The sequence below is a fragment of the Tauraco erythrolophus genome, chromosome 2 (genome assembly GCF_009769465.1).
Source record: "Tauraco erythrolophus isolate bTauEry1 chromosome 2, bTauEry1.pri, whole genome shotgun sequence".
NCBI classification, from domain to species: domain Eukaryota; kingdom Metazoa; phylum Chordata; class Aves; order Musophagiformes; family Musophagidae; genus Tauraco; species Tauraco erythrolophus.
In genome coordinates, this window is record NC_141466.1 from 18,988,309 (window position 1) to 19,009,437 (window position 21,129).

A 21,129-nucleotide genomic window follows, 5' to 3' on the forward strand; every position below is an offset into this window, starting at 1 on the left:
TACAAGCGTGTTAGATTAGATTAGTATTCTAGATGCTGAAAAGTCAGTAATTCAGTCAAGTAATACCAGAATTAATGCTGCCTGTTCAACCTCAATTTAGTCTTGACATATTCATTACGCTATGTATTCTTTAATTGCATTCTCAAATCCTATTTTCTTCAGGATTCATGCCTCATTTAGTGCACAAGATGATTAGTAGTCACTGAAAAGGGGCAGCTATTCACTCTTCTAAGCTGTTCTCATTGTTCAGTTATTTATATTACACAGCCGGTATTTACTCATTTACACCTGATCTGCACAATTAATGTCCTTAAGGACTTTTTTACAGCATTTATCAGAAAGGCTGAACACTGGTTTTGAAGCATCCAGCACTAATACATTTATTAAAAGTACTATTATGATGGAGTGCCATCAGTGTGTTACCATGTGGGGAAAGTGAGAAACAATGTTACGCCAGAAGTGCCTTCTAATTTTTATATAAGTATATATATAAAATATATATATTTTAGATACTTTGACTTTCATAGGGCCTATTCTTTTTATCTTTAACATTTTTATAGTAATGTAGTGATACCCTTTGGCCTGACAAATGAGAATTTTTATTCTCCTGGATATACAGTTTATCTTCTGATTCCCACCCCCCTCCCCAGATTTCAATACTCTTTATAATAAAATGTAGTTGAATAAATGCCACAACATAACTGGCTAGCTTGTTCCTTTTACTTCTTCCTCTCCAGGCCTTTTTATGGTTACCATGAAAAGGAGAGACAGTTTATGAAGATTTATCTTTACAATCCTGCAATGGTAAAAAGGTAAGGATGCGACGATATGAAGTTCTGGTTGATTTCCTTGTATCTTGTATTAAAAAGTCAATTTGGAGGCAAGATTCACCTACATCTTAACAAAATAAAAGCAACAGAATTCTTCTCTGCATTTTTCAAAACACAGAAGAAAATTGCTAATTTTAAGCACGTCAATAATCTTTTTAAAGCTGTAGCATGTTAGGAAAGCAAGACCAAAATATACTTGCCTCTAGTTGTCCTGTATTAACCGTAATTCTTGAACACTTGAACAAGTTTGCATCAGGTTACTTTTCCTATAACTCTTAAGGGAAACAGGAAAACAATGTAGTACTCTTTCATATGTTACAAAGTGGATTTTGGTAGTTTTAAAGTTTCTAAATTCCAGCACCCATTATTAAATTTAAAATATATTTGGAAAACTGGATAGTTTTTGTTGTTAGGCAGTTTCTCTCATTCTCTATAGAGTAATATTCTGGTAAATGAAAGCACAGTTGATCTCGATCTTACTGTCGCAGTAGTTGCAGTAAATTATAAGGAGGAATTATTTCTCAAGCATAAACTGAAATCCTTTGAGTGTGTAATATTACCTATTGTACCTGGGTTTTTTAAAGATCTAATACATGATGATGAGATAAGATTGTCTGGTTTTTGTTCTGGGCTAGTATAATTTTGCAGGATATTAATTTTCTGTCTTAGTGTAATTTATATGTGACAGATGTTTCAAACTTTGGAGTGTGTCGTGTTTGAATTACTCCTATTCAAATAAGGACTGACACTTCATTTAAATTTTTCTTTTAATTTTTCTGTATAACACTTTATTTTTGAACCCAGTTTGCATTTAGAAATGCTTAGTGCTTTTCTTTGATACATAGATATATCCTGTTACTTTCAGATAAATTTATTTTATAATTTATAATTATCCAAATATCTGCAGTTATTTTTTTGTGTGTAGATGTTTAAAAGAGCAGTCATCCCTCTAGGAAGCTGTTAAAATACTGCTTCTGTGTATACAGTATGTAACTTTAAAACCATGCAGGACACCTTCGTACATATGTCAAGGAAAACTGGAGAGACTTTCAAAGTTATTACTGGTGCGTAGGCATACAGCAGCCACAGTTATTCTGTAGAAAATTTCAGTGGACTATTGTGGCTTTGGATCAATTGCACGACTAGTACACAGTATGATGTTTTTACAGGGTGGTTTTTTATTTGTTTATTTTAAACTGGAGGATTCACAGCTCCTTTGTAATTAACACTTTAAGAAGTTAAGGTATTTTATATTTCAATAAAATCAAAAATCAATATTGTTGTAGTGGAATAATTTTTTGTTTATGTCCTAATTTGTCTCTAATTTTAGAGTATGTGAGCTTCTTCAAGGTGGAGCCATAATGAACAAATCTTACCAGCCCCATGAAGCCCATATTCCCTACCTCCTTCAACTCTTTATAGACTACAACTTATATGGAATGAATTTAATAAACCTGGCTGCTGTCAAATTCAGAAAAGCAAGGAGAAAAAGTAAGGTGTATATTTCTTAAGGCCGAATAATTGTCTTGACGGTTAAAAACTACTATTTTGAACAAAATGTCACTAGCTGTCAGACTTTTACCATAGTTTGTGGCTGAATGGGCATCATGTGTTGTTTCCCTGTAGTTTGTTTTCTGTGTCAAAACAAAGTCCATGTGTAGCCTTCTATCATTTTTCCTTTTTGTGCCTGTGTATTGGGATTGAGGAAGAGTCTGCTTCCTGAAATGAGATGGCATATATCAAGAAACACGTGTTCTGTCAGCAATGCAGCTGTGACCATTTTCACAAGACCACACTTCTCTTCAAGTTGGGAGATTAAAAATAGTTGATATTTAGTTGAAGAATTTACATGAAAGGTAGCATACTAATACTGTTGCTTTAATTTTTTCACATTTGTTTTTGATCCTCGTGTCAATTATAACATGTTTTTTTGCTGTGGTAGTGTCTTTACAAAATTGCGGCTGATCATTATGCTCTGATGACAGATAATGTTTTTAGTTAAAACGCTGGTTTTTACTAAGGTTTTTTGCTTTAGGGTGAAATTCAAAATATAAATGAGCAAAAATATCAACTTAAATTTTTGTTTAAAAAAAATAATTTGGCATTTTGAATGTACACACTTAAATAAAAATGGTTTGGCAAGAAAATCCATAATATTACCTAAATGCTTCAGTATACAGGAGAGATAACAGTAGGAAAACCATACTGACTTTGGTACTTAACATTTAGAAAAATAGATACTGTTGACTTAAATCATAATTGTTCCTACAGCTAAGGCAAGAGTTGAAAAGAATGGTAAAGTATCTTTCTGTAAAAACAGCAAGTAAGAATCATGCTGACTTTAGTTTTGTCCCATTCTTTTTATGCATATATATTCAGACAGCAGTATATTAGTCTATGGAGTTTCATAACTGATTCTCATCTAAAGAAAAATACTCTTTTTGTATTCAACAATATTTGACACGTTTTTGCTGGTGTCAAAACTGTAGCAAAACAAAAGCTCAGCCATGGACAGAGCATCTTCAGGATTTTCAGTCCTAAGGAAGTATAGTCAAGCACCTTTAGTCTTCCAAACATCCAAAGTGACCTCCTGGAGACATGCAATGCGATTGTAATGAGTAGTTGCTCCCACTCTTTTTCCATAGCTCTTTCCTCTCTCTCTTTCAGATGATATATGAAAAACATAAACTGTTTATATTCTCCTTCGTTTATTTAAGGATGAGAGACGTAGATTGTGAATGGGAAGAAGAGGGTGAAAAAGGAGCGTGGGCTGAGACCAGTGGACTTTAACTAAGTTATTCTGGTAGGGGAGAATCCAATAAGATAAAAGCAAGAAAATGACGGACTACCTTGTCCTGGCTTGATCAGATACTGGCAGCAGTGCTGCTGGCAAGATTCATACCACTTTGAGTGGCTCTGCATCATGCATGTGTAAGTAGCGTGCTTCAGTCTTTTGTCCCCAGGTGCAGGATCACTACTATTCCTAGCACAGCAGCTGAGTGACAGATGATTTGTCCCTGGTACAGCCTAATAGAAGCTGTCCTGTCAGGAGGCCAGTCCTTGCACAGCAGCCCTGAGAAACACTGTCCTTTCTAAGCTCAGACCTGTTGGAGTGGTGTGGAAGGCACAGCCTGCGCTTACGATTGACACGCTTACCTGCCCGTTCCACAGTTTCTCTGTCTTGGGGATGTGCATTCATTTTAATTAAGTGTAGTTTGTGCCATGCAGGCCAGGCTGAACTCTGTTTCTTAGATGGCAGTAAAAGCCTTTGTCTAAAGATGTGCAGCAGACACTTACTTTTCCTCCCTTGCAGATGATGATATAAAATTGGTCTGGCAAGGAATAGAAAATGCAGTAATAGATCTGTTCCTAATTGTAAGTAAGCAGCCTCAGGAGCCTGTTTCCAGTGGTATTTTTCTCATTGAGATAAGTAGACTGTTTTGAAGGTCAGAGGACTTTGGTCCTACCTACAAGGTAGTCCACCATTTTCTTGCTTTTATCCTATTGGATTCTCCCCTACCAGAATAGCTTAGTTAAAGTCCACTGAGAGAGGTCAGCAGGCAAATTTGTAGTAGCAAGAATACTCTACCTTCATCAGCCTGTATCCAGAAGATGCAGGAGTTCTTAAAGTTCTTATCTTTATGGATAGTGAGAAAGAAGGCTGCAAATTCATTCATGGTACCACACGCCACTAAAACTATTACAAAAACTTCTATTTTCAGTAGTTGAATCTTCTTCTCAAATATGACTCTGAAAAACCTTGATGTGTCACTGCTACTGTCTTTAAAGATCTTCATGTCAAGAAAAGGGGAATATTGAGTGTCCTTAAATCTCTATCCCTATGAGTAACTTTACTGAAGAAACAAACTGAAACAGGAATTTGAGCCTCAATTTTTAAAAGTATTTGAAAGTAGCGTTCATAGAGAATAAGAAAGGGGGTAATGCAATACAACTGCTCTGGTGTGGTATTTTAAATGCTTAGGATTTTTAAAAATAATAGTATATATTTTGCCAGTTGGCCTATAATCTTGTATAGCTGCTGTGATATATTTTCCTTTAAAATATACAACTGTTGAGTCCCATTTCATCAACTTGGAATAACCAAGTTGCAGATGAAAAACAACGAGAGATGTTTCCATGCATAGTCAGCTTGCGTTTTAATGCAGAGAACTGGCTGATTTGCCACACAGTAGAAACGTGGCTGTTTCTTCCTGGACCAGCTCTGCCCAGGGGCAAGTGTCACTTTTGAAGAGCACAGACGCTAAGCTGTGCTAGGTTTGAGCTGGGTCTGTGCGGGCGGGATCAGGTATTTTGTGTTGTCTTTCTGGAGTCACACGGGTCGGCATCGCAGTGCCTAGGCCGTGGTAGTGCTGGTGTGGCTGAATGTGAGCTAGCTCCTGCATAAACACAAGCATGTCTTTTCACAGCGCTCGAGTGCCACGTTTCCAGTGTGAGTTCTGTGTCTGTGTGCCGTGTCAGTGCGCTTAGGAGTCTGATCTCGGGGCAGGGCTTGCAGGAACTAGTCTGGGTGCAGCGCAGTTGGTCTGGAACATAATTTAAGCCCGCTGGATTTCGGTTACTTCTGTTGGTATCTGCTGAGGCACTTTTGGCGTAGCATCCCCCAGTTGCTTCTGTAGTTAACTATATTACTTGGGGCTTTTTGCTACATGAGATATCCCTATCCCTGCTATTCCAAGTAGTGGAATTCCCATTGGCAAGACTCTGTTATGAACTTTGCTTTAAAATTATAAAATAAAAATACATGTTCTAATAAATATTTATTTATTGAAGGCCTCTGACAATTGAATTGTTCGCTTAGTGTATCTTTAACAAAAGCAAAAGTGTTTGCTATTGCTGAAAGGTAAATTGAATACAAAAAAAACCTGCTAGTGTGTGACACCAACATAGCTGAGAAAATTCAAAGTTCAATTTGGTCTTTCACATAGAAGTGGGAGAGTGAGTAATTTTCAAGATCTCCTCCCATTCCACCTCCCCCCAGCTCCATTCCTGGGCTTTGCTTTTTTTTCTTGTGCCACATCCTGTGTATGTTGTCTTTCCTTCCTTTGAAGAGTGAAGGTTCAGTAGGAGACCACAAGGGAGGTAATAAATCTTCAGAAAGGACTTCTCCAGCATGACTTTGGAGCACGCTTCCTCACTCTGAGACCTCCGAGCAAAGTTACACGGTGTTTTCTTTATTTGTAGGTCAGACAACATCTACCTTCATTGCAGGTTTCTGTTTACACCTACTGCCACTGCATCTGGAATGTATTGTGTATTCTCTTTCAGCTCACAAATAAGAAAGAAGAAAAGTGTGAAGTAGAATTTAGTGTTTTCTTTGGCTTCTAATTTCCATTGGGATCTGACCAGAGGACCCAGACACTTGGGAAACCCAAAGTTTGCGTCAGACTCTGCCTGATTTACTTTGAAACTTGTGCGAATAAGAAAACATCGAATTTAGGTTAAGATATGACTAGAACACAGCAAATGTAATTCTAATGTCAGTGTGTTGAGAATGTGTTTTTCTTTTTATGTGTATCTACATGTTAGAAAGAAAGTTGAATCATTTAAATGGCAGCATAGTTACTTTTTGAAGTATCATGCAGTGCTATTTATTCTTCAGGAGCATTTGGACTGGTAGGACTAAATAATAAATGCAATTATGCAATTATATGTGAAAAAATATTGCCAAATGAATTAATTTCTCATTCTGTTTCTCTTTCTAGGTGATACATCAGGCATAAGTAAACGTCATAGAATTCATTTGCCAGAAAATTCAAACAGCGCATCTTTCATTGAATGGGAAGAAGATGAAATACCAAGGTCAGCATGCCATGTGGTTTTTTATGCATACTGTATTTTCTTATACATCAGCTCATATATACTACAGGGTTCCAGTCTGTCATTTAAAGGACCCTTATATGTTTTGTATGTTCGAAAAAGAAATAAAAAGTGCTAATGTGACACAGACGATTGTTATTTAGTTTCTTTGCATAGTTTTGGTGTGTGTGTATATATATATGAAATACACTTTTTGGTATATGGCTGTAAAAATCTTAACTGGGAGATAACAATAGGAATATATGTGACAAATTGAACTTTATGGTTTTTGGAAGATATGTTGCTTGCTAATGATTAAAAGCTAAGCAAGTTGAATAGCTAGAGAATACTTACACACCAGTTCACAGATTCTCTTTTTGTAATCACCCTCAACTAACAGAATAGTGTGCTGTCAGAGTATTCCAATTTGTCCATTTCAAATAGAAGCTACATAAGAAACTCAGCTTAGAATTCTTATGTCTGTCTCCTATGCTCTTCCTTTTTCTAGACATTTCCGAGTATACAGCTTTTAATTTGTAGTAGCTTTAGTTCCATGAGGAATACACAGGGTGTTGGAGATTTTGAGGCTAGGGCAGGAAGAGAAACAGACAGTATCTGGTACTGCCTCGATTTGTATGGTTTACCCTTAGTAAGTTCTTTCTTTAAGCTACTTTCTGATGTTTGACAAGTCCTGTAAATACTCTTGTCATCTAGTAATCTTCTCAGTCTTTGGATAGTTCCCATCGTTCTTCTCCAAATAGCTTATCAGGCTCAATATACCATGCTGCTTGCTAACGTAAGGTACTGGGAGCATTCACTTCTCAGTAGAAAGTAAGTGCCTTAAACCATACTTCAGATTTTTCTCATGTGCAAAAACTTGAGCTTGTGCAAGGTAGCATCTGTTTTTCTGATTCTACTATTCCTACTTTAAGGAGGTTTTGAAACAACATTCATCTGATGGTTGTCTTGTGATTTTACTTGTGATCAATCCATATCCAGTTGTTCTTGGGCTGTTTCTTCTCCTTTTTGGCTGCATGCTTCGTTCATAGTCCATTTCAACCTTTATTTGGCTCAGTTATGTAAGCCAGTTACTTAACCTTTGGGAGCAGGATCATAAGTTAGAACAGCATTATCAGATGTTACTTCACACAGATCTGGGGAAGACAGATAAAAAGAAAGTGAAGTAGCACTCTCTGGCTGTCAAATCCAGAGAGGGATGAGCCCAGCATAGCAGGAGCCAAGAGTGTCTTCTCTGCCAGCACTCACCCTCATGACTGTATCCACAAGCCTTCTTTCCTCCTCCTTCCACGCTTCTGTATACACAGCCAGGGGTACAACACCTCACTTCTGCCAGTCCTTCTCTGGCTCTCACATGTATTCCAGCGGTAGGATGTTAGCAGTAGTGGGGCAAATACCAAGCCTATCCATTTCCCTAGCATTCATTCTCTTTACTTTTTCATTCTTTCTATTTCAGTAGAAATTTCTTTCTTGAATGCAAAGCCTGAATACTACGTAGTATAACAAACATTCTCTCTAGTGCCATATGCAATGATACTGGTAGTTCTTTTCCTGATACACTTTACAGTCTCATTTACTTTGTCACTTTGGCTTATAAACATTTTAGGATTTATCAGTAGATGGTGTTTCTCCTCTTCCTTTTTTCCCAAGTGATAGTTTTCCATTTGGAATCCCTTGTAAGTTCATATAGAGTCTTATATCCCATTTTTAAATTCCATCCTATTTCTATTATTCTACTTTTAAGTTATTCTGCTTTCGTTTTATGATGCTGTGATCTGGTTATGTATGTATCTGATATGTCTACCAGCTTGCCTTATCAGCATATTTCATTAGTACGCTCCTGCGTCTCCTGCCAACAATACTGATGAGATATGAAGTAAATTCAGTCCCAGAAACTGGTCTATGTTCAGTTCTACAAATTTTATATCAACCCTCAGTCTTTTTTATATAACCAATAGAAATTTCACCTTTAGCCAGCTCTTAAAATACTTTAATAATTTAGCAACTAATTTACCTCTCCTGCAACTGAAATTGTTTCCCATTTGGTACTGTGTCAAACATTCCTTTGTCTAGAAAATGAATTATTTTATTAAAGGTGTTCTAGCACGGCTGTCTTCCACATGCTGTAGTATGTACATGCTGCTGCAAAGTAACAAACCTAAACTCCTTTCCATTCCTCATTTTACTCTTTTCTGTATCTACACAAAATTAGCTACCCGTTATAATTTCTCCTGGATTATTTAGGGGAGGCATCAACTTTAAACAGTGTTCTTATAATCAAACCCATACTGCAGTTTGTCCTACTTTTGGATTACCTTCCTACTTTATTTCCCTTAAATTTTGAAAATTTGCATCTGGTTTTGTGTAATTGTCATAATCAACTTTACTGAAGGTAAATCTGAACCAGATAGTATATGAGATACCAATCTAAGGAAACCCTTGTAACTGTTTCCTAAAATGATTGTGACTGAGAATTTTTTTATACTGTTCTTATTCTTGTGGTCTACAGCATTACTTGGTATCTGTAAAGCTTCCTTTCTTCCTTTACTTCTGTCTTTCCTTAACAAAGTATATTTGGTATTCCAAACATTTGGTTTCTGTGTATAGCTATATCAACAGCTATATTTATTTCTAGTTTCATGTGCAGTACCACATAGTCCCCTCACTTTGTTATTCAGTCTTCTTGAGTTCAAGTTGAGATGTTGAACTGTTTTGTACATTGTTCAGAAAAAGAATTTACTTACTGTATTTCACTGTTTGACTGCTATTTTCAGCAGCATTTGGCGTTTCTCCCGTGTGTCAGTACTGAACTTCTAAGTCTTTGCTTGTCCTTCATATCAGATACGAAGCTTTCATAAATCTTTCCCTACCTTTCACTTGTTCTTTCAAGAAAAAGCAAAACAGGAAAACACAGTCAAATGTTGTTTGAGACTACCAAGTTTCTAGGGCTGCCTTGTATTCTTAGTGATTAGAATGTCTGTTTAGACTCATTGTCCTTGCTTTTGTGTAGATCAAAAATAAATTTTAGAGATAGTCCAACACGTATCTGCCAAGTTCTTGCTGCAGGAGGCAGTTGACAAGTTCTGTGGTTTAACCAAGCAGTGCCAGTGATTTGGCATTTCTTGACTTTGGAGTACAGTATTTCCACTGGTTGAAATCCGATGCTGGATGCCTGGTAGGTAATATGCAAAATATTATTCGAAAGTTATGTATTTAACATTAGCAGCATTATGCATGAGTAAATGCCAGTGGTGGTTCCTTATTTCAAAAAACATTTGAGAAACGTGCTGAAGTTCCTTGGTTTCTGAACTCATTCTTCAGTACTAGATAACACCTTGCTGCTCTGCCACTTCTCTGGAACAGTATCTAACCCAGCCACGTCCTGTCTTGCTCCTGGCAAATCTCTGAATTACTAACTTGCCGCTATAATTAGCGTACTATATTAAGCTAGGGACAGTTCTTTTAATCTAATTGTAGAGTGATTCTGTTATGAAGTAGACAAACGTCCAAAGCCACTAGTGCCCAGGAATCGCTGATGTTGTAAGCTTTTAGGTATGATACTTGCCAGTGTTATCAGACTGGCACTGACAAAGCCCACCTTAAAATAGGCAGTAGTCACCTGAGCCTGGCAGTGCTATCCAACAGTTTTGACAAGAGGAGTTCTTCACATGAGGTGCGTTTATGTTATCCCTCAGGTAGCTAATAATAAGTGATGAAACGCTTCCATGACTTCCAGTGAGAAAAGCTTTCTGGTAAACATCAGGCTTGGAGTAATCTGCCAGTCAAGTCTACCACTTGGACCTGATGTGTTAAAAGTAGAATGATTGGTAGAATGTTTTTGAGAAACACTTTGTTTTTTAAATCCCAGATTTGCTATTGAGCGCTAGTTTATATGGAAATTGAGAGATCTAACAAACAACACTATTGCACAGTCTAGCAGTTGCGTAATGTTACCGATTTCTACTAGGTTTGTGGCTATCCTAATTGCTTTTCTCGCTTGTCAGGATGTATGTGTTTTTATTTAGCCATTTGATTCTTAATAAAATATGCACGTTATTCAAGTCACTGGAACATCCTGCAAACAAAGACATTTTTACTGCCATGAAGAAATATGGAAAACTATTATGTCAAAATTATGTCAAAATTTAGTCTCCTTATCAGTGTAGTTGAGTGACACCTTTCAGATTCTCTGTGGAGTTAATTTTCTATCTGCTATCCTCAGTTGAACATTATAAATACCTGAGATGAGGCCATCACAGAACTTTTTTCCCTAGGCTGGCATTAACGTTGGTGAGTTAAGATACTGACCTTCATGTCCATTCTTCAATGTTTTTGAGGGCTTTGATCTAGCTAACTGTATGTAGTGGGCACTTTTTTAATTGCGTGTCCACTGTTGCTTTAATTCATTGCCTCAGCATCTGAGGAAACAAGCCTTGATACTTTCTTTGAGCACAGGTTTCATCGTATGTTGTTATGATCGTTATGCCAGTGGATAGTGCCAACAGACTTTTACTTTCTTCAAAAATAAGGACCATTCTCGATCTGTTCTCGAAACAAGTTATTTGGAGCTTTTTCTACGATTGTATGATGGATTTGTATTATGGTTTTTCATCATAGTGTGCAGGTAGAAAAGGTAATTTTAAATGAATTGGTTCGAGGATCTCGAGTAGCCTAGACATGGCAGCTCAGTGTTGTGCAACCCTGATTTATCTTGCTTCTTAGGAGAGTAAACTTTTGTTCTCTTGCAGCTGGGGTACTTCCATTCCTATGCCACCTCACTTAACCCTGCCTTTCATATATCTGTACTACAAGTTGTATCTTGTGAATCATTCTGTCTACATTCTCTTTTTCAAAAATGAAACCTAGATGCTTTGAAAAGCTTTAGCTGAGACTTGCCAAGTCTTCTTTTCTAACCTTGTTCTAATACGGAAAAGCTCAAATTATGGTTTTGACATTATATAACGTTATCCATTTCTTTACAAAACTGATGCGTGTGATATGAGGCAGGTGGTTAGTCCATTGTATAGGGCAGTCTGTGTCAGACAGACCACTTCTGAGTATCTTCCAAGGCATAACAATTGCTAATGACCTGAAGTAGTTTGTATTTTCATCTAACTACAGCTGGGAGAGTGGGCGTGTTCTGGCTTCTTTATGCAGTCTTCTCACCTGCTAGTTGCAGTGCTGTAGCTGTTCAGGCAATGTGGCTTGATCTGGGAGAGTGGGAGATACAGTTGCTTCGTACGTTTTTCTGAGGTGCTGTGCGTGTTTGTTTAAGGTCAGCAAAACCAGCAAACCTAACAGCTAACCAGGCTATTGACAGTACTCACATGAAATAGTTCTCAAAGAGGCACGTAATCATTTTAAATAACTGTACTTCTGGACAGTTTGTACTCCTCCCTCTCTTCTTGATGTTTTTGTTTTAATCGGAGTAAATTAAAATGTTAGAAGGGCCAATTAAAGCTGCTCTGCTTTCACATGCCCTTTGAGGTTTTTCCTGAAGTGGGAACAAATGGCTCCTTGGCCTCTGTGGCTTACCTGGATGTTGCAGAAGCTTGTAGAGCTACTGCCCTGACTCCTGCTAGCACAAGTGTCTAGCAGCTCGCCTTGACGAGAGTGTTAAATGCCAAGTTAATGATCCAGTTGTACTGAAAAAACGTTTTTCAAGTCTAGGAAAATCTTACCGTACATGTCAGTTGTCTTTATTAGCCTCCACATCAGTCTTTGAAGCGTGCAGTTTTGACTGCCAGCCCTGCCTTAATTCTGAAAATGTTCATGAGGATTATGATGATAAATCCTAAATTTGTTCCGAAAAAGTCTCTTGTTAGCTCAGTTTTTTTAGTTTGAATAATATGCCATGTTAATTGGAATACTGTAGTTTTTGACAGAAAGACTCCTTATATCTGTTTGATTTAGAGCTTGGTCAAAATGAGCTTTTCTGTTTCTAATCACCCAAATCGTTTGAATCTCGGTGAGTTGCAGACAAAGAACACACTTCAAATTAGTATTATTATGGAAAAGACTTCAGTTACAGTGACAACTACCAGTTTGTTTTGAATTCAGCAATGTTGAATTTAGTGTTATTTTTGTAGGATAAATCCGTGTTAGAATCTCTTATTTATAAGAAATCTGATTATTTGGAAAGCTCTTGGCCAATTCTGTTTGTGTTATTGTTCAGTTCTCAAGACAAATCACTGGCCACACTCTTGATGGAGATGTGGAATACCAAGATGCATTTTTTTTGACAAAATATCCTAACTAGTTAAAGGGAAAATAATAGAAAGCTGTCTTTTTGTCAGAGGATAGGCAAATGTTTCGGTTCATGGTTTTAGTCATCAAACAAACTCTTCAGAAATAGGTCACTTACACTAAAAATATATTTTGTCTTAAACTTTTCAAGAATTTTCTTTCTTTCTGTTTTACCCCCCTCCCTATTTTCTTTTTTTTTTTTATTGGATTCTTTTTAAATAGGAAATGAGCAAAAGTTGAAGGCTCAGAGCTTTGCTATTTTGTCTACCAGACAAATCAAAGACAGCGTGATGAGATTTCTGGTCATTTACACGTGTCATTTATCAAAGGAAAGCATTAAAATCAGAAACTCTTCTGATATCAATGACCATTGTGTATTGGGGTCCCTTTTCACTTGTTCCCAGAAACACTTTGATTTCATGAAGGGAGCAGGCAAAATTTTTGCAGCCTCCTCCCTCATTCTTGTTACCCAGTGATCTTGCAATTCCTTCTTATTATGTGATCAAAATGCAGGTTTCAGCTTGCCTACAGTTCCTGTTGCCTGCCATGCAGGCAGGCTCTGCATGAGTGCTTTGGTGCGCCCAAAGTGTGTGACGTCAAAAGTATGCATTTTGATCATGTTACAGACTTGTTTCTCAGCTGATGATGTGACTGAGAAGGGAGGGAAGTGATAGCAATGAGTTGTCCTTAAAAGTGTGCATAGGGCATGGGAAGTCTAATTCTGCTGAAAGGCTGAGCTGCTTTGGTTTAGGAGTTCTATGATCTGATCTCTTAATTCTCCAGAATGGTACTGCTGACTGGAGGAATTAGTAATCATATATTAATGTGCAATGTTTTACAGTCGTTAATGAATTCTACATGATAAGTACTTCACAACTTCTGCCAGGCTACTTTTGGATGTTTAGAATAAAGAAATACCCTGCTCTGCCTTCTTTTGCTGTAACCGAGTGAAAAATTCATTTGCTGTATTAGTGCAGCCACAAATTGTGACATCACAAATTTTAAAATTATGACTACCAAGAAATTAAAATAGTAAGTGTCAGACAATTTCTAAAATTGACTTTCAGGATGCCTGTTCCTTTTTTCTTATCCCTCGCTCCAATAAAAATCCAATTGCTGAGATTTCTGTTTTGTTTCTCAGTTTTTTATTAGATATAACACAGGATTTTACTTTCCAGTAAAAATTCCACTATTGTAACGTGACAGAGGAGGAGAGCAAAGATGGTTCTTGAAAGCTGAGTCTGCTGTAGAGAGGTTGAGGTTATCACAGTAAAAACTATGAGCCTTACATAGGAAAATATTTCTTTCTCACCCTAGAAGTCATGCTATGCATCAGCTGAGCAATTGAACTAGTAATACAAAGTGAACTTTGTACTGCTGTGATATATAGAAAGAGTCAATGACCAAATAACTAGGTCTCCTTTAAGTCCTCTGTCTTTTCCTCTATAAGTGCCAGTAAATAGATATTCTAGGACTCGTTTAATTTCTGCTTACATTTCTAACTCTGTTTATTTCCATCTTGTCCAGTTCTTTGCCTAAACAGTTAAGTGAACAAGCTGTAGGTTTACTGGGGATTTTTATAGAATCATAGAATCATAGAATCGTTAGGGCTGGAAGGGACCTTCAAAGGTCATCTAGTCCAACCCCCTTGCAAGGAACAGGGATATCTCCAACTAGATCAGGTTGCTCAGGGCCTCATCCAACCGGGCCTTGAACGTCTCCAGGGATGGAGCATCCACCACCTCTCTGGGCAACCTGTTCCAGTGTTCTACAACTCTCTCTTATGCCCACTGGAGAGGTGGACTTTTTCAGAAATTCACTATTTTATGGTTAAAAATAATTTTCTGGTATGCTTGTAAGGTCTCTATGTTCTCTCTATCAATGCAGTAAGCTACTTCTGCGTTATGCAAAATGTAGTTGCTATTTCAATTGACTGACGTTGTTTCTTCATAAATGGACCAATAGATACAGGTGTAATAAAGTGGTTATAGCCTAACAATTTTGGTTTTCCCTATGCATAATACTGCCACCAAACAGTCTTACAAAGTAAAGTATTTGTTTGCCAGTGCCTATCTTAATCATTATGAAGTTCATACACTATTGTGGACCTAATAAATAATTCTTGCTTTTGTAATCACAAATGAATGGGCTTCGTCTCTTAAACTAAGTCATCTGGTACATTGATACAGTTCAGAAATATTAGATCTCCGTTCTACTGACAGAACTGGACAGCAGTCAATAAAAGCTCACTTCGTGGTATCCCTCCAGATAAGTAGCCCTCTTAATTTGTTGTGCTGTGTGTCCCTGCCTGCCCCTCCCCCCTTTCTTCTTTTGAAGATAATATCTCAGCCTTTGCCCTTTGGACAGTAGGACCTCAGTTTGTGGAGGAAAGGATTGTTCTTTTAGGGGAAGCAAGGAAAGCTGAGGGCCAGGACAAAGCGAGGACAGGAGAAACGTTGCACCCACTTAGAAGTATTCCGTTGTTCTGTATGTCACTTACAGCGTGGACTCTTTGCAGGGGCTGAGTTTCTCAGGAGTTCTGGTGTGATGGTAAAGCAGTAGATGGTTGAAGCTGCCAGGAAAGCAGCCCTTTACCTTCGGTTTGGGTTCAGACTGTTTAAACAGTGCATTTGAGAGAACCTTTTGGTCTTCTGCTGCTTCAAAGTCAGGAAAAATGTTTTAGAACTTTCTTACAGGAGGCATCCTAGCAGTTTTAATTAGCTGTCTACTGAGCAAATCAACGCGCTTTGCCCATAGATAACCCTCTTAAGGAAGAACATGGGTCTGAACTAGCTTCGATCTTAACTTCATGAAATCTATAGCTTGCTAATGGTCTGTACCATAGACCTCTGCAAAAGGAGTTTAAAGGTAAATATTTTTCTTTTCTAGAATACTACATATTGGGAGTGGGATGAAGGGATCTGTTTGTTGGTTTTTTTTTCTTGGCATGCTGTATTGTCTCGTAATAAGAAATACAATGCCTTTTGGAAATTCAAAATATTTTTGTGATTGAGTTCTCTGATGTTTTCTGAGAAGTCATTAGATTTTTTGCTCTTACATAGAATCATAGAATAGTTTGAGTTGGAAGGGACCTTTCAAGGTCATCTAGTCCAGCATCCCTGCAATGAGCAGGGACATCTTCAACTAGATAAGGTTGTTCAGAGCCCCATCCAACCTGACCTTGAATGTTTCCGGGGATGGGACATTTACCACCTCTGTGAGCAACCTGTTCCAGTGTTTCACCACCCTCATTGTAAAAAATTTCTTCCTTATGTTTCCTCTGAATCTACCCTCCTTCAGTTTAAAACCATTATCCCTTGTCCTATTGCTACAGGCCCTATTAAATGTTTGTTCCCGTCTTTCTTATGGGCCCCCTTTAAGTATTGAAAAGCTGCCGTAAGGTCTCCGTGGAGCTTTCCCTTCTCCAGGCTGAACAACCCCGACTCTCCCAGCCTTTCTTCATAGGAGAGGTGCTCCAGCCCCCTGATCATTTCTGTGGCCCTTCTCTGGACCTGCCCCAGCAGGTCCATGTCCTTCTTCTGTTGGGGACCCCATTGCTGAACGCAGTATTCCAGGTGGGGTCTCACAAGAGCTGAGTAGAGGGGCAGAATCACCTCCCTCGACCTGCTGGCCACGCTTCTTTTGATGCGGCTCAGGATACATTTGGCTTTCTGGGCTACAAGTGCACACTGCCAACTCATGTCCAGCTTTTCATCCACCAGTACCCTCAAGTCCTTCTCCTCAGAGCAGCTCTTAATCCCTTCATCCCCCACCTGTAATTGTGCTTGGGATTGCCCCAATCCATGTGCAGGATCTTGCACTTGGCCTTGTTGAACCTCATGAGGTTCACATAGACCCAGTTCTTGAGCTTGTCCAGGTCCCTCTGGGTGGCATCCCTTCCCTCAGGCATGTGAACCGCACTGCTCAGCTTGGTGTTGTCCGCAACATAAGCGAAGCGGTTTAATTTTACATCTCTTTCTGATTTCATATTTCTGGATAGTTGAATGCTTAATTTTCAAAGATGATGCCAGGGATATCCAGCTTCTAATTACATCATCTACTACCTCCTTGCTCTGTAGTGATTTCTATTCAAAGGTTATAGAGAGCATTGAAAATATTAATGAATTATATCTTATACTTCATGCAGAGATTTTTGAGGCTGTCTATATCAGGGAATGTAGGAATACAAGTAGATGTTGTAAGTCACCAGTTAATCAACCTAGACAAAAGGTCCTGAAGACTGGCGTTCTTTTAATCGTGGGGAGCTTTGAGGGGATTTTCTGTGTTTCCCTAAACATTTTCAATGGGTAAAGAGATTTCCGTATAAACCTGCGAGAAAGTTTCTCTTCACTTTCTCCTTGAACTCCTTAGAATTAGTTCACTGACAGCAACAGGTGGAAGGCCACTGAGCTTAGCAGATCTGAAAAAGCACAGCAGGAGGATGATCAGATGGTTACACAAGAAGCTTGCATTTGTTTCTAGTGTTTTAAGTCTTTACCAAGCCAATTATCTTTAGTTCTGCTTGTGTTTTGGGATGCTAATACTCTATATTCACCAGGCTACCCCTAAGCCCTCCTCTCCCCAAAAAAATAAAAAAAGATGAAAAATAAACTTTTTGCTTCGCTTCCCTTGGTTGGAAACGTTAAACGGTTTTGCATTGCTCTGAACCGTGAGTGAGAGAGAAACATTTTTGCCGCTGTGTCTTCTGAGGACAAGATCGTGCGAACACAGATGGTACTATTGGCTGAGAGTTCCATAGAACGTTTCATCTTGTGTTTGAGGATGAGAACGTGATTGTAACTGCTGTAGCATTTAGAGTTGTTTACCACTTCTTTCTCTTCTCCCCACAAAAGAAAAAGTTGAAGATACGAATTTCTCATCTAATTAGATTTGAATATGACTATTAATTTAAGGACTTGCAGGTGAGGATGAGAACTGGTAATTCTGTATTCAGGTACTCGCCTCAATTCCTCCTGAAATATTTTAGATGTTAGTCCGGTTAGAAAACAGTGATGGTGCGTGTTTCAAAAACATACATTGCTAAAATTAACCTGTGGTGTTTATGTTGTTGCAGCTCTTTACTGTTGAAAGGTGTTGAGCCACAAAGTACCTGTGAATTGGAGGTGGATGCAGTAGCTGCTGACATTTTAAATCAACTGGATATTGAAGGTGAAGTGTTAATAACTTTTCATGTAAAATGTTTTAGGACATGGACTATATTGTCATCTTTTTTTAAGGCTCAGCTTTGTTAAGCCACAATCCAGATTTCTGGATGTTCTTCTTGCCTTCTGTCACTGAGCTATTCCAGCTGGTCTTACTTCTTGGGTACCCTGTGCTCAGCAGTCTGACCTCGTATGGCTCAAGGGTTAGCTGGTGGGCTCTGCTCTCACCTCCCCAAATACCTGGGCCATTCATTTCTGGTTCCCCTGGCAAGTGCAGGGTTCCCTTATGCTGTATTTTCTCACTGGTGACAGGAGCATCCATGATAGTTCCTGCTCTAAACAGCTGGAAGTCTCCTTAAAACAACCTGAGGACGCAGCAGGCAGATCAGGATTAAGCATTACTTGGAGATGAACTTCTGCTTGTTTTCAGAGTAGCATTTGGGCCCTGAGGTGACCTCCTGCAGTGGCATTGCCCAGCTCTGAGTCAGGTGCTGGTCTGCAGCATTATAAATGCTCCAAGACATCTGGGAGCTAAAAAATATTTAAAAAAAAAAAAAAAATCGCAGCTTTCCAGTACTTATGGGGGCCTACAGGAAAGGTGGAGAGGGACTTTTTCCAAGGGCATGTAGTGATAGGACAAGGGGAAATGGCTTTAAACTGAAAGAGGGCAGATTTAGATTTGATATAAGGAAGAAATTTTTCACTCTGAGGATGATGAGGCACTGGAACAGGTTGTCCAGAGAAGTGGATGCCCGATCCACTTATTAAAGCATGAGCTTTAATAAGGCCAAGTGCAGAGTCCTTCACTTGGGATATAAAAACCCCAAGCATCGCTATAGACTCGGGGAGGAGTGGCTGGAGAGCTGCCTGGCGGAGAAGGACCTGGGAGTCTTGGTTGACTACCGGCTTGATATGAGCCAGCAGTGTGCCCAGGTGGCCAAAAAGGCCAATGGGATACTGGCGTGTATCAAGAATAGTGTGACCAGCAGGAGCAGGGAAGTGATCCTGCCCCTGTACTCGGCACTGGTGAGGCCGCACCTGGAATATTGTGTCCAGTTTTGGGCCCCTCGCTTTAAGAGAGATATTGAGCTCCTGGAGCGAGTCCAAAGGAGGACGACTAAACTGGTCAAGGGGCTGGAAAATAAAACTTCTGAGGAGCGGCTGAGGGAGTTGGGGCTGTTTAGCCTGGAGAAGAGGAGGCTGAGGGGAGACCTGCTTACGGCCTATAAATACTTGAGAAGGGATGGTGGGGAGGTGGGGGAAGGGCTCTTTACATTAGTGATGGGTGATAGGACAAGAGGAAATGGGCATAAGCTTAGTCAGGGGAGATTCAGGTTGGATGTTAGGAAGTATTTCTTCTCTGAAAGGGTTGTCAGCCACTGGAATAGGCTGCCCAGGGAGGTGGTTGAGTCCCCATCCCTGGATGTGTTTAAGAATAGGGTGGATGATCTACTTGAGGATATGGTTTAGTGGGGATTAGGGATGGTTGGACTCGATGATCTACAAGGTCTTTTCCAACCTAGAAATCTATGAATCTATGAATCCCTGGGGGTGTTCAAGGCCAGGTTGGATGACGCTTTGGGCAACCTGGTATAGTGGAGGGTTTCCCTGCCCATGGCAGGGGTGTTGGAACTAGATGACCTTTGAGGTCCCTTCCAACCCTGACCATTCTATGATTTCAGTGTTGGTGAATTCATAAAGGTGTTTTTTTTTTTTAAAAAAAAAAGAATGGAGTCTGAAAGAAAACAGGTTATAAGAATAGCCTATTGTCAGAGCAATAGAAAGAGATTTTTGTTAATGCATAACAGAAGCATTCAGACCTATAAGGAGAGTAAGTGAAGTATCAATATCAGTATGCATGTGTATGTACGTATATCTGTACATAAATACACACACATACTTGGTGAGCAGACTAGCAAAAGCCAAAGACGTAGATAACAAATAGGAGATCTAGAAAACAAATAAAGTTACACCTTAAATTTTACATAACACTGAATACTAGAGTAAGGCAAGAATTGCAGTTTAAAAAATAACAAGTTAGAATGACAAAAGCGATTGAGAAGAGTGTCAAGAATCTAATTTGGGGGAAGAATGCTTCGTCACATTGACAGACTTCCCTTCATGTATTATTGCGTATTTCAGCCCAGGTTGGCAGGAACCCTGGTTTGCAAGCTATATGGGAAGATGAAAAGCAGCGACGGAGACAGAAATGTGAATCTTCTCAGATTAAGCCACCTGAGTCACAAGGTAAAAAAAAATATATAAATATATAATTGTGCAGCTGTTTATCAAAAACCTTGAATGAGAAGCAAGCAGGAGGTAGAATTTAAATTGTTGTATCAAGTTTGAGGGCTTTTTAGATGGACTGTTTTTTCAGTTCCAAGTTTACTGATTTCCCAGAACATGTATTCCAATTTTAAAAGCAAGATACGTAACCTTGCCTAAAAACATCACGATTCAGCTAGCTGCGAAGCATTCTAGGCAGAATGAATGATAATGACGGTTAAGATTGCATCCTTTATGATGGAAAACATTTGAATGTTTAAATACGGGCAAAATGAAATCTCTTATCCTGAAGCTTTCTGTAGTAGTTTATGCACAAGGGCAGTTCCTTTGAATTTCTGTGGAATTATAGCTAAGATGATGTTAGATGAAAATTCTAAAAGGATGGACAAATCCCTGGATTTTTATGTAAAATTCATTGCACTGGGAAGACCGTGCTCTGCAAATTAATTGCATAATGAACAGAGCTCTTCTCTGCAGAACCTAGGCCGTGTTTCTTTTAAAATATGAATGATATTTGGGAAGTGAGCCAGAGGATTGCAAGGAAAGTGGCAGGTTCCTGGCTAAGGCGGACTGTTTTCTCACTCCGTTTTTCTCCTGCGTTTCTATGTAGTATTACTCAGGCTGCATAAACCAGACTTTTCAGAACTGCTAACTGATTTTTCTTGTCCTGGATGCTCACCTTGGTGTAATGGCAACATGATTTGTAAATGCTGTTGATACTCGCAATTGCAGATGAGATCAATGGGAGTATTTGAAGTATTTTGAAGTGT

General features: G+C 38.8%; 1 protein-coding gene across 1 annotated transcript in view; it reads left to right on the plus strand.

The window, feature by feature from the left end:
• REV3L (REV3 like, DNA directed polymerase zeta catalytic subunit) overlaps positions 1-21,129 on the plus strand; it is a 139,111-nt gene that overhangs the window by 56,905 nt on the left and 61,077 nt on the right. Inside the window, 5 exon segments of the mRNA XM_086631262.1 lie at positions 738-812; positions 2,161-2,321; positions 6,554-6,650; positions 17,986-18,080; positions 20,216-20,320. Coding sequence (XP_086487388.1) covers positions 738-812; positions 2,161-2,321; positions 6,554-6,650; positions 17,986-18,080; positions 20,216-20,320 — 533 coding nt within the window.